The 14,250-nt window shown below is 37.0% G+C and overlaps 1 protein-coding gene across 2 annotated transcripts in view; it reads left to right on the top strand.

The window, feature by feature from the left end:
* USP34 (ubiquitin specific peptidase 34) overlaps window positions 1-14,250 on the top strand; it is a 243,367-nt gene that overhangs the window by 114,610 nt on the left and 114,507 nt on the right. For both annotated transcript variants that reach the window (XM_054728434.1, XM_054728433.1), the window contains 6 exons: window positions 367-521; window positions 1,658-1,771; window positions 4,035-4,134; window positions 4,269-4,428; window positions 7,444-7,570; window positions 7,667-7,814. In XM_054728434.1, the coding sequence (XP_054584409.1) occupies window positions 367-521; window positions 1,658-1,771; window positions 4,035-4,134; window positions 4,269-4,428; window positions 7,444-7,570; window positions 7,667-7,814 (804 nt within the window). The remainder of the gene's footprint in view (window positions 1-366; window positions 522-1,657; window positions 1,772-4,034; window positions 4,135-4,268; window positions 4,429-7,443; window positions 7,571-7,666; window positions 7,815-14,250) is intronic.

Here is a 14,250-nt window from a genome sequence, read left to right as displayed (position 1 = left end):
CTGTTCTTAATGCTTAAACCTTAGAACTGATTCCTCAACTTTTGGGGTTACTTTCCTTTAATTATGTGTACTTTAATACAGTAATATGTCCATACTTTAGGAAGAATGATTTTCCAGATTAAATGACTCTTCTAGGATATTATGTAAGTTGTATGTTTTTAGATAATTTATATATAGGTTATATTTAACTACATTTGAAAGCATAATTATGTGAAATCTCTTTCTCATAATTATGTGAAATCTCAAAGTAATTATAAAAGGCTATAAAACATCTATATTTTTTGACATATTGGTGCTTCTGATACATTGAATTACGATCAAAACATTGTATGGTATCATGATTCAAAATTTGTAATTTTTATCTAGGGTTAAGTTTAGAGCAAGTTGACATTTTATGGCATTGTTTAGTAGAAGATTCTGAGTGTTATGATGATGCACTCCATTGGTTTTTAAATCAAGTTCGAAGTAAAGATCAACATGCTATGGGAATGGAAACCTACAAACATCTTTTCCTGGAGAAGGTAATTTTATTTCTTGACAGTTTTATTGTTTATATTGTTTTTCCATATTTCTTTTTATCCCTTAAAATATAAACTCTGTAATGTTAATTTTTTATCTTTTAATGCTGTTTTTTTTTTAAAATGTTAAATGTACTGTTTTTCAGCAGCCTTTATATAGTTTTTGCCATTTAGATTTTGCTTTCATTTTGTCTTTTACAGTGTTTATATAAAAATGAATATTTAGTTTTTATTTACAAAAATATTCTGTTCCTTAACTAAAGTATTTATGCTAATTAGTGTTATGTATTAATTCAGGCAAATACTTATAAGAAATGTGGAGAGTCTTTTATTTTTAAAATAACATTGTAGTTACATTTTCAGGAGTGTATTCACATCCACAAGTGTAGAGTTGTATTCTGTGACTCTTCCTTAGTTAAATAGGTTGGGGTTTCAGCCAGTCTTCTGGCAGATGTAAACCAATATTCAGAATTTTTTGTACATCCCTGGGAAGGCAGGAATTGCTGTAATGATAATAATGACATTCTTCTATCTAGTTTTTGTTCTCCTTTATCAGATGCAGCAATTGGTTCAGGTGATAATTTTTTATTTGAATTTTGAGAACATTTATAATAACAGAGCAATAAACTTTTTAAATTATTTGTGTGCTTACTTTTGAGATTGTAAAGGCTCTCTGCAAACTCTCACATGACCTCTGTGGTAGAATTGAGTAAATGTGAATGAGTACATGTAAATTAAGTCACTAGATAGTTCTAAAGCAAAGCTACAAATAGACCCTCACTATCTTAATTTTAATCCTTGACTTACAAACTGTACATGTAGCTACACATCTCATTAATGTGCATGGTCTATGTATACAAAAAATGATAAAAATTTTTATTCATTTTCTCTGATTTGAGTCTTATGTTCAGTGTAAAACTTGAAACAATTGAGATATGTTTTAATTATAACCTGAATAAAATTTTCATTAAATTATCTATTTTAATTTTTAAAACTATCATTAAAAATCTGAGCTGCTACATTTCTTTCTATAATCTTTTCAGTAAAATCAAATTTAATTTAAATCTCTCAAGTTAAATCCAGTAAAATAAAATGTTAACTTCACCACACTAAACCAGCTTTAAAATTTTTTTTTTAAGATGCCCCAGCTAAAACCTGAAACGATTAGCATGACTGGTTTAAACCTGTTTCAGCATCTATGTAACTTGGCTCGATTGGCTACCAGTGCCTATGATGGTGGTTCAAACTCTGAGGTAAGGATTTAGACTTGTCATTTTATTAGGTCAGCTTGTGGGATTTTTGTTTTATTCCTCAAATTAGATTACTGAATTATGTTATACTAGAGGCCTGGTGCATGAAAATTCATGCACTGGAGGGGGTGTCCCTCAGCCTGGCCTGCCCCCTCTCACAGTCCGGGAGCCCTCAGGGGCGGGAGGCTACCCGGTGATCAGGGGAAGGCGATGCCCCATCACACCTCTGCTGCTGCCACTGCCGGCACTGCAAGCCTCGGCTGGCCCTGGTTACTTGAGCCTTGGGCGGCCCTGGGCGGCTGGGCAGCCACCATCTGAGATTTGCCTGAACCTTGGGCCGGCCCTGGGTGGCTGGGCTGCCGCCATCCGAGGCTTGCCTGCGCCTTGGGCCGGCCCTGGGTGGCTGGGGGGTGAGGGGACTGGGGGACGCTTGAGGCAGGCGTGCAGAGCAGCCGGATCCGCATGGGTGCGGGCCCGGCCATGCTGCACTTCTGCCGCCCCTGCTGGGCTGAGGGGACTGGGCCCCGCCATCTTTGAGGGCGTGGCAGTCAATTAGCATATTCCCTCCTTATTGGCTGTGTGCCACCATCTTTGTGAGGGCATGGTGGTCAATTAGCATATTCCCTCTTTATTAGATATCTTTATTAGATAGGATAGTTTATCAAGCATTGAATTTATGTAGACTTTTATTCTTAGATTTCAGAATAAAAGTTTTATAAAGCAAATTTGATGACTTTTCATTACCAGTGATAATCTTGGTTGTGCTTAATGAACTTGTTGCACATTCTTTGATTAATAGAGAAGAGGCTACCTGAGTGTTCTTTTAGTCCTCTAAATACTCCCAAATAATATAAATAGTTTTATCAGTTAGAAGGTTGATTTGTCTAAAATCTGATTTTAATGCCTCTTATTGAGGCCAAAACTTTTAGTTGCTCTTGGGCAGTTACAGAGTTCCTATTGGTAACCTCTATTCTGGAATAGAATCTATATAAGTCATCTTTGACTGAGTCATATAATCAGTTTATTAGCTGAAACTCTCACAAGTTGCTAGTCTTATCTCTAGTTTAGAGTTCCATTTGCCTGATTGATTGGGTTTTGTTGAATGCATTATTTCTAGACTCTCCTGATACAGACTATTATTTGAGTCTTCCTCATTGGACATTCCATCTTATTGATAGTTTTGATTTATGTATTATCCATTCACAGTTTTCATTACTTTTCTTCAGAAGTTTGAGTTGTGTTATAATGACAAAGGTATAGAAAACGGATGTTAAACTTATGTGGTAAAGAATAATTATATCTAGAGTGCTTTTATAGTATTTGCCTACTTTTCTTTCCTTATTTGAATAGTGTTCTTTTTTTAAATTTAATTTTTTGGCTCTAACTTTCACTTTGATAGTACTATGATAAATTTCAATTTGTGATTTCAGACAACCAGACATACTCTAATTTTGAGATAGTACTGCTTTTTATGTAGATGTTGTAAACACTATGGCTGTTTAGTCAATTATCAGAAGGATATCTTACTTTATCCCACCCAGCTTTTAAGAACTTCCATTCTCTACATTTTCTGTGGTTTTCAGGAAAACCTTTTTTTTTTTTTTTTTCATCTCATAGTTAACCTAAATTTAAGTAACAACTTGGGTTAACATTTTAAATTTTCTGTGAATTCTTGTAAGCAGTGACTTTATCAGAGTAAGTTGTATGAAAGCATTGAATCATTATTATGCTAATAATTTTGTGTGTTTTTATTCCTTTGTAGCATGTTTGGGGACTTTTTACCACTATGTAGTCTTTTGAGTTACTGAACATTACACACATACACAGTCAACTGCTTTATAAATAAGTATTTTTACAATCAATACAACTATATCTCAGTAACTGAGGAAATTTTCAAGGCTTTTGTCTTTTATATTATCTTCTATATATATAAAAGGCTGATATGCAAAGTGTCCCTTTGGGAGTTCGACTGGGAGACTGGGACTTCGATCGAGGTGTGGAATGAAGGAAGGCCCCTTGGCCAGCAGCTGGAAGGCCCCGATCGGCCCTGATCGTTGGCCAGGCCTAGGGACCCTACCCGTGCATGAATTTTGTGCACCGACCTCTAGTTATTTAATAACTAAGTAATAGGAATTACCTTTTAAATATTTTATAGGATATTAAAACTTTTTGATGTTGTGTGACTCTTAAATTAGTTACTTCAGTCTTATCATTAGCATTATTTGACAAATAATAAAATAGATGTTGTCACATTTTTCTTTTTTAGCTTTGTGGTATGGACCAATTTTGGGGCATTGCTTTAAGAGCACAATCTGGTGATGTCAGTCGAGCAGCTATCCAGTATATTAACTCCTATTATATTAATGGTGAGTTACTTGAAATATTCCCTAATGGATAATTTTTTTATGTGGAGATTTTTAGTTTAGCTATAGTTAATTTTCTTTATATAGAAAAACAAGAATATAAGATAGATTCACATGTCTAAACATCTGACTTTCAGGTAAAACTGGTTTGGAGAAGGAACAAGAATTTATTAGTAAGTGTATGGAGAGTCTTATGATAGCTTCTAGCAGTCTTGAACAAGAATCACACTCAAGTCTCACTGTTATAGAAAGAGGACTTCTTATGCTGAAGACACATCTGGAAGCATTTAGGAGAAGGTAATTTTTTTATACCACATTAGAATGAATTTCAGACTTTTTTATTGCTGACATGTCCAAAAGCATTCTTAAAAGAGGGGGTTTTTGGAGGCAGGTAGAAAGCATAACTTACCAAAAATGAAGTGCTAGTTTTAGAATTAATTTTTGTTCATTATATGTAACATATAGTGGTGCAATAGGCAATATAGATTTCTGGTAAATATTGCAGAGCTTTAAAATCATTAGGTTGTGAGAAGGTATGCATGAATAAGAATTTCTAGTCAGAATTCCATCACTACTAAAGTATTACGAAAATTGAAAAGGCAGAACACTACCAAAAACAGTTGCACTAAAACCTCGCCAAGAGCATCAAATAATCTCTCATAGTTGAACCAAGTTGAGGTTGTTTCATTTGCTGTTTTTTTTTTCTTCCTGGACTAGGAGAAAGTATTTTAATTTTGAATTTCCATTTACCATGGAAACATGATAAAAAATTCTGTTAATGAATATCTGTATAATTAATTTAGACATACCCTGTGTAATACAGAAATAAAGCAAATTAACAGTTATGAATGTATCGACTGAAGTGAAAGGTGAGTAGTTTTAATTAAGAAATTCTGTGTAGTAGAAATCATGAGTTAATGTAAAAGTATAAAGAACTCTGTTGTGCCCTGGCCGGTGTTTCTCACTGGTTAGAATGTCGGCCAATGCACTGAAGGATCTCCAGTTTGATTCCCAGTCAAGGGCATGTACCTGGGTTGCAGGTTCAATCCTGGCCCCTTGTGGGAGTGTGTGGGGAGGCAACCAATTGACGTCTCTCGCACATCGATGTTTCTTTTCCCATCTCTCTCTCTCTCTCTCTCCCCCCTTCCCTCCATCCCTTCCACTCTTTAACAATCAATGGAAAAAATATCCTTGGGTGAGGATTAACAACAACAAAAAAATGTGATGAAAAAAATTGTTAAAATTAATGACTTCTTTGAACTTCAGAGCTTAGTTTGATAATGAAAATGCCATACAATTGACATTTATTGACATTTTTAAAAAATACATATATTTTATTGATTTATTATAGTGAGGAAGAGAGAGGGATAGAGAGTTAGAAACATCCACCAGCTGCCTCTTGCAACACCCCCTACTGGGGTTGTGCCCACAACCAAGGTACATGCTCTTGACCTGAATCGAACCTGGGACCTTTCAGTCCGCAGGCCGACGCTCTATCCACTGAGCCAAACCGGTTTCGGCTATTGACATTTTTTATTTAAAATATCAGGGAATATTGAACAAGGATGGTACTCTAGGCATTCCTTATACACAACATGACTATGATTAAAACATTTGGGTATTGTAACATTTTTTACTTTGATTATGATTGAAATTTGTGGAAATTCTATTTAAATAATTCTTTTGTTTTTAAAGAATGTCTAGTGAACTCTAAATTTTTGCACAGAAACTAAACACTGCCAGGTAACTTGTACCACTTTTACAAATAAGAATAAGCAAATGTGGTGATGTTGTATTCAAATTAATAAATACTCATAAAATTTATATGTTACACTAAGATAATACCATAGAAAATAGTATCAGATAGTTACTGTTATTGATATAAATATATACAGGGTGGACAAAAATAAGTTTACAGTTGTTTGTATGGACAATAATGCAATAGTTAATAAATAAAAAAAGGAGCTGTGCTTCATGTACTCACAAATGTAAACTTAGTTTTGCCTACCCCTATACATATATTCCAAAATTTTCTCTGTGCTGCAATGTCTACAAACAACAAAATAAAAAGAACCTGTTTGTTCAAACCCTTAATCCTTATATGATGTTAGCAGTGTTGTAAAATAAATACTTATTTAAAAATAAACTAAGGTTATTTAATTTTATGGGTCACTAGTAGAGAAACTAGGAAACAATTGAATATTTAAAAAACTAAGAGGTAGTTTAATGATTTATCTAGGCATTTTCATGCAAATCTTTGTGCATTGTCGTTGTACAGTTTCAAGTACTTAATGTGGTCAGTGCTACTATTAATTTAAAATTGCTAACATTTATAGAATGAAAATATAAAGTAATTATTGTGTTTATATATTCCTTATATTAAGAGAGTAAATAAAAATGTCTCTTTTAAAGGTTTTTTTTTTCTTCTTCTTTTTTTTTTTTTAAAGATAAGGTTATAATAAAACAGTGGTTCTCAACCAGAAGCAATTATGTTTCCTGGAGGACATTAGGTAACTTCTGGAAACATTTTTGATTATCATAGCTTAAGGGAGAAGGGGGTACTATTGGCATCCTTGGTCTCTACCTACTAATGTAGTAGGTAGAGACTAATGTAGTAGGTAGAGACCAAGGATGCTAGTAAAAATCCTACAGTGCATGAGATAGCTCCCCTCCTCCCATAACAAAGAATTATTGGGCCCAAAAAGGTTGTCTAAGATTAATTTTTTGCTTAGCAATAGAAGCCGGACATTGGCCTGCTTCTAGGAAATAAAGTCCATTTTATTCTCTTACTTTACCCTCTTTCTATTCCAGAATTGATGATTAGATAAGATATTGATGATTTTTTTCTTATCTAAATTAAGATACCCTGGATCCTGTCTTCAACAACTAAAAATCACTTGGAAAATTTACTAATATTTAGAGTGTCATGTTAGATGCTTAATGTGTCCTTTGAAATATTAGTCTTCGTAATTCAGTTTAGCAGTCATGGAATAAGTCCATAAAATTCTGTTAGGCTGCTTAACATATATTTACTAGAAAAATTTCTGTCTCTGAAAAAATATTTTTAGTACCCTTTTTTCCCCTTTTTCTGAATGTAGGAATTACAACTGGCTATTTAATTCAGTATGATGAGCCTAAACTTAGTGCTTTTATTTTGGAAAAAAAATTAAACTTAATGCTATTGATAGACTCAATTGGAATTTGCTAGAACCTTTTGTAGGCTATTTCATTTTGTGAAATAATAAAAACTTCAGTAATATTAAAATGTTTCAAAATGATATCCTTCCTATGTGTGGTTTTTGTGTGTTTTAGGTTTGCATATCATCTCAGACAGTGGCAAATTGAAGGCACTGGAATTAGTAGTCATTTGAAAGCATTGAGTGACAAACAATCCCTGCCACTAAGAGTTGTATGTCAGCCAGCTGGACTTCCTGACAAGGTAGTTGCATAGTTTTAGTTACCAAATTGATAACATTTCCCAGTTCCAATATCTGTTCTTTTTGTATTTTTAAATTGGTTGCATCTCATATTTCAGATGACTATTGAAATGTATCCTAGTGACCAGGTAGCAGATCTTAGGGCTGAAGTAACTCATTGGTATGAAAATTTACAGAAAGAACAAATAAATCAACAAGCTCAGCTTCAGGAGTTTGGTCAAAGCAGCCGAAAGGGAGAGTTTCCTGGTAAGTCCAATAGTTACAATTTTCATATTTCTTAGGTTGCATTATAGTAACAACTTTGAACCTTTACTTCTTTGAAGATTACCAGCCATGTCTGCGGCTCCCACTCACCTTCCCCTATTCATGGTATGATACCATTCATTCTTAAGCAGGAGTTAATAGTTACTTCAGATGTTACTTGTAAACATTTTTCTCTCCCTTTTTTCAAAAATTTCTACTTTTGGAGGTTATTTGATGAGCACTGTGGGAAATAATAATTTGTTTCCATGTACTACTTGGTAACCAATAATTTGTTTTGCCATTTAGATATATTTTGTTTTTGTTGTTCTTCAGAGCATATGAAAATAATGCACCCTTCAATTCCACCTGTGCATCTCTCCCCTTCCCTCCAAAAAAGTATCATATTAAGACATTTTTCATGTGGGCCTGAAAGGTATATTTGATTTCTGCATTACTGTTATGACTAGTACATTTTAAAAACATACATTTTACTGGGTTTTAGAGAGAGGAAGAGAGAGAGATAGCGACTTAGAAACATTGATGAGAGAGAAACATCGATTGGTTGCTCCTGTATGTCCTCTATTAGGGATCGAGCCCGAAACCTGGGCATGTGCCCTGACTGGGAATTGAACCATGACCTCTTGGTTTATGGACCAAGGCACAACAACTAAGCCACACAGGGTGGGCGACGACTAATGATTTCTAGTGTCTTTCTATAACATATAAAATATGAGCTAATCAGAGGACTGATGATAAAAGCTGTTAATTTTTCTTAAAATTTAAGGGTCTGAAATTATCACAGGCTACATACATATTTAGGGGGAAAATCTTAACAGTTTTAAAGCTTGTTTTTAGATTTTAACATGACTATGCAGGATGATAATTCTTGGATTTTAGTAAAGAGCTAACCATTTTACTACAGCGTGCTTAATTAAGGTGAAACCATGTATATCTTCTAAAGTAGCAGATCTTAAATTTTTCTTGAATAATGAATAAATATTCTTGATACCAGGTGTACCAGTTAATAATGCGGATTGTTTTCAATAGATGGAGTTACACATATGTTGATATATATGCGATTTGATATGTATGCTATTTTGTTGTATTGACAGCAAGTTTCAAAATTTCATATGTCAAATTTTCTGAAGGTGTTAACATCATAGATATTTACGCTTAAAAATGTCGAATTTCGTGCCAAAAAAAAGCATTTGCGGGAAGTTATAATTCATTACTTTATTTTGAAGAAAAGTGCTGCTGCAAGTTATCATATACTTCAGGAAGCGTCTGGTGATCATGCTCCATCTCGAGATACTTGTGAACGCTGGTTTAAATGCTTTAAAAGTAATGATTTCGATGTGAAAGACAAAGAACGTCCAGGTCAACTGAAAAAGTTTGAAGACCAACAATTACAATCATTGTTGGGTGAAGCTGCGTGTCAAACTGAAAAACAACTTACAGAAAGATTAAACGCTTATCAGCAAACAATTTACAATCATTTGCAAGCAATGGGAAAGATACTAAAGGAAGGAAAATGGATGCCACATCAACTGAATGAAAGACAAATGGAAAACCAAAAAGTCATCAGTAAAATGTTGCTTCAACCGCACAAAAGAAAGCATTTTTTGCTTCGAATTGTGACTGGTGATAAAAAGTAGATTTATTTTGAGAATCCCAAATGCACAAAATCATGGGTTGATCCAGGTCAACTATCAACATAGACTGCAAGGCCAAATCGCTTCTGAAAGAAGACAGTGCTCTGCATTTGGTGGGATCAGGAAGGTGTGGTGTGTTATGAGCTTCTAAAACTAGGTGAAACCATTAATACCGATTGCTACCGACAACAAATAATCAATTTGAACCATGCTTTGAACGTAAAACGAGCAGAATGTGCCAGAAGACATGGCAAAGTTATTTTGCTTCATGATAATGCACCATCACACACTTCAAAACCAGTTAAAGACACATTAAAAATTGGTTCTCTGAATGGTTTGCCTCAAAACAAGAAAAGTTCTCTTGGGATGGTATTCACAAATTATCTGAAAGATGGGGAAATGTTTAGCTAGCGATGGGCATCCTATATAATAAAAGGGTAATATGCAAATTGACCATCACTCAATCACAAAGATGGCTGCATCCACAGCTGAGGCCAAGTTCCCATAAGGAGCCTTAACAAGCAATAAGCAGGGATCTGAGGCTACGCCCTCCCGCGCCCCTGTGGGGCTTGACAGGGGACCTTAGGCTGTGTCCCCCACCCGGCAGGGCTTGACACGGGATATCAGGCCATGCCCCTCCACCCGGTGTGGCTTGATGGGGGACCTCAAGGTGCGCTTCCTGTCCTGGTGCTGGGCTAGGGATTTCAGGCTGCGCGCACCCCCCCCCCCCGCCCCAGCACTGTACCAGGGGATTGAGGCTGTGCCCCCCTGCCTGGCTGTGCTTGACAGAGGACCTCAGGCCGTGCCCCCCACCCAGCGGGGCTTGACGGAGGACCTCAGGGTGCACCCCCAGTGCTGGGTTGGGGGAACTCAGGACGCACCCCTGCCCAGCAGTGCTTGACGCGGGACCTGAGGCTGTGCCCCCCTGCTGGTGGGGCTTGACGGGGGACCTCAGGCCATGCACCCCACCCAGCGGGGCTTGAGAGGGGATCTCAGGCTGTGTCCCCCACCTGGCGGGGCTTGACGGTTAGGGTTAGGGTATATCTCCAGTAGGAGGTGTGCCGGAGACAGCTGATAAATGTTTCTCTCTCATCGATGTTTCTAACTATCCCTCTCCTTTCCTCTCTGTAAAAAATCAATAAAATATATTCTTTAAAAAAATAAAAAAAGAATAATATACAGAGGTCCAAAAGCAGACTAGAGGATTGCAAGAACCAAGTCAAATATTTGAAATACAAAGAAGAAAAAAACACTCAGCCGGAAAAGCAAAAAGAAAAGGAATCCAAAAATATGAAAATAGTGTAAGGTGCCTGTGGGACAACTTCAAGCGTACAACATCAGAATTATGGGGGTGCCAGAAGAAGAGAGAGGGCTAGATACTGAAAACCTATTTGAGGAAATAATGACTAAAAACTTCTCCCACCTGGTGAAAGAAATAGACTTACAAGTCCAGGAAGCACACAGAACCCCAAACAAAAGGAATCCAAAGAGGACCACACCAAGACAAATCATAATTAAAATGCCAAGAGCAAAAGACAAAGAGAATCTTAAAAGCAGCAAGAGAAAAACAGTTAGTTACCTACAAGGGAGTATCCATATGACTGTCAGCTGATTTCTCAATAGAAACTATGTAGGCCAGACTGGAGTGGCAAGAAATATTCAAAGTGATGAATAGCAAGAACCTACAACCAAGATTACTCTACCCAGCAAAGCTATCATTCAGAATGGAAGGTCAGATAAAGAGCTTCACAGATAAGAAAAAGCTAAAGGAGTTCATCACCGCCAAACCAGTATTACATGAATGCTGGAAGGTATTCTTTTTTTTATTTTATATTTTATTGATTTTTTACAGACAGGAAGGGAGAGGGATAGAGAGGTAGAAACATTGATGAGAGAGAAACAGCAATCAGCTGCCTCCTGTACACCCCCCCAATGGGGATGTGCCCACAACCAAGGTACATGCCCTGGACCAGAATCGAACCTGGGACCTTTCAGTTTGCAGGCCGACGCTCTATCCACTGAGCCAAACCAGTTTCGGCTGAAAGGTATTCTTTAAGAAGAGGAAGAAGATGAAAAAGGTAAAGATAAAAATTATAAACAACAAATACATGTCTATCAACAAGTGAATCTAAAAATCAGGTGAATAAAAAAATCTGATGAACAGAATAAACTGGTGAATATAATAGAATCAGGGGCATAGAAAGGGAGTGGACTGACAATTCTTGGGGGGAAATGGGTGTCGGGGGTGCGGGAAGAGACTGGAAAAAAACCATACACCTATGGCTGAGGACAGTCTGTGGGTGGGTAAGGGCAGAGGGTGGGGTGGGAACCGGGTGGAGGGGAGCTATGGGGGGAAAAAGAGGAACAATTGTGATCTGAACAATAAAGATTCATTAAATTAAAAAAAAAGTAATATGCAAATAGACCCTCACACCCTCACATGATGGCTGCCTATGACCAGGACAGCAGGGGGGTTAGTGAGGGACTACCAAATGACTGAACAAGCAGGCTGCGTGGGGCGACTTAGGCCGGCGGGGGTTGGGAGGGCCTTGAGGGACTACCAGGCCGGCAGGGGGGGCAGTTGTGGGTGACCAGGCCGTCGGGGGCATTTAAGGGTGACCAGGCCAGTATAGGGGGGCCATTGGGGGCAACCAGGTCGGCGGGGAGGGTCATAAGGGGTGACCATGCTGGTGGGGGAGCAGTTGGGGGCAATTGGGCTGGGGGGGGGGCAGTTGGGGCGACCAGGCAGGCAGACAGGTGAGCAGTTATGAGCCAATGGTCCCGGATTGTGAGAGGGATGTCCGACTGCCGGTTTGGTGTCCAACTGCCAGTTTGGGCTCGAGGGTTCCCGGATTGGAGAGGGTGCAGGCTGCACTGAGTGGACCCCCTCCCCTCCATGCACAAATTTCGTGCACCGGGCTTCTAGTATGTGTGTGTATGTGTATATATGTACACATACACACACATACACTCTTAAAATACAAATGTAGCATTCTACTTGCTCTCTCTCTCTCTCTCTCTCTCTCTCTCTCACATACACACACACACTCTTAAAATACAAATGTAGCATTCTATTTATACTCTGTCCTTATAGTGCTTCACATTCTTAGAGAACATTCTATATTAGTACCCATATAAAATTACCTCATTCATTCACATTTTATTTTTAATTTAATTTTATATTTCTATCACCTTTATTTCCTCTATGCCCTCTACCACTTCAACCCAGCCTCCTCCACCCTTGCAGTCACCACACTGTCGTCATGTCCATCAGTTCTCTCATTTTTTTCTTCAATCCTTCCACCATCTCCCTCCCCCTCACCCCGGCCAGTACTGTCTGCCTGCTCTCTATGAGTCTGTTTCTGTTTTGCTTGTCTTTCTCTGACTGGCTTATTTCACTTAGCATAATGTTCTTCAGGTCTCTTATGTGTCGATATACAAAACAGTAGTCCTGTTGCACTCATTTCTGAAAATGGCTGTTTAGTGCCCAGCCTGTGGAGTTTATCTATACTAAGTTAATAAAAATTAACAATGTTTAAGTTTAAATTAATTAAACTTTTCTATTAATTTTTTCTTTATTAAAATTTTTTTAAAGTTAGACTTGACATACAATACTATATTAAGTGCAGGTATACAGCCCAGTGATTAGACATTATATAATTTACTAAGTGATCACCCTGATAAATCTAGTACCAATCTGAAATCAAACATATTTATTATAATATTATTTACTATGTTCCCTGCGCTATACTTCTTAAACCCTTCCCCTTTTTTATCCATCTCTCCAACCAAAATCTTCTCTGTATATGTGAGTCTTTTTCTCTTTTGCTGGTTTATTTTAGTTTTTAGACCTATTTTGTCTGGTATGCGTATTGCTACCCCCGTTTTTTATTTGTTTCCATTATCATGAAATATCTTTTCCGTCCCTTTTCTTTTAGTCTTTGTGTGTCTTGATATGTAAGGGTCTTGTTTTCTTATCCATTCAGCCTCCATGTGTCTTTTGATTGGAGTATTTAATCCATTTGCATTTAAAGTAATTGTATTTATTTATTTTTCTTAAAGCAGACCCTAACATTTCTTGTAATATCGGTGGTAAAGAACTCTAGTTTTTATTTGTCTGGGAAGTTCTTTATCAGTCCTTGGATTCTAAATGATAGCTTTCCTGGGTAGCATAATCTTGGTTGTAGGTCCTTGCTTTTCATCACTTTGAATATTTCTTGACACTCCCTTCTGGCCTGCAAAGTTTCTGTTTAGAAATCAACAGTCTTGTGGGAGCTCCTTTGTAGGTAACTAACTGCTTTTCTCTTGCTGCTCTTAAGATTCCCTGTTGGTGTGAACCTCTTTGGATTCTTCTTGTTAGAGCCTCTCTTGCTTCCTGGACTTGTAGGTCTATTTTCTTCACCAAGTTAGGGAAGTTATTCATCTTATTTTTTCACATAGTTTCTTTCTTTCTTTTTTGCAGAGTTTCTTGATCCTTTGCTCTCTCTCTTTTCTCCTGGTAGTATCCCCATGATGCGAATGCTGAAGTTGTCTCAAGGGTCTTTATTATTATCCTCATATTTTTGGAATTTTTTTTTTTTCTGGTCTGATTGTTTTCTGCTTCCTTATCTTTCAAATTTCTGATTTGATCCTCTGCTTCATCTTCTCCACTGTTGCTTCCCTATAATGCATTCTACATTTCAGTTAATGAATTCTTTATTTCTGTTTGGGTCTGTTTTATCTCCATTTTAATGTTTCCTATTTCTTTGGTGATGTTCTCACTAAGTTCATCTACTCTTCCCTTTTGT

The sequence above is a fragment of the Eptesicus fuscus genome, chromosome 16, assembly GCF_027574615.1.
Source record: "Eptesicus fuscus isolate TK198812 chromosome 16, DD_ASM_mEF_20220401, whole genome shotgun sequence".
NCBI classification, from domain to species: Eukaryota; Metazoa; Chordata; class Mammalia; order Chiroptera; family Vespertilionidae; genus Eptesicus; species Eptesicus fuscus.
The sequence above is the reverse complement of the archived record's forward strand: the minus strand, read 5'-3'. Positions and strand labels throughout refer to the sequence as shown.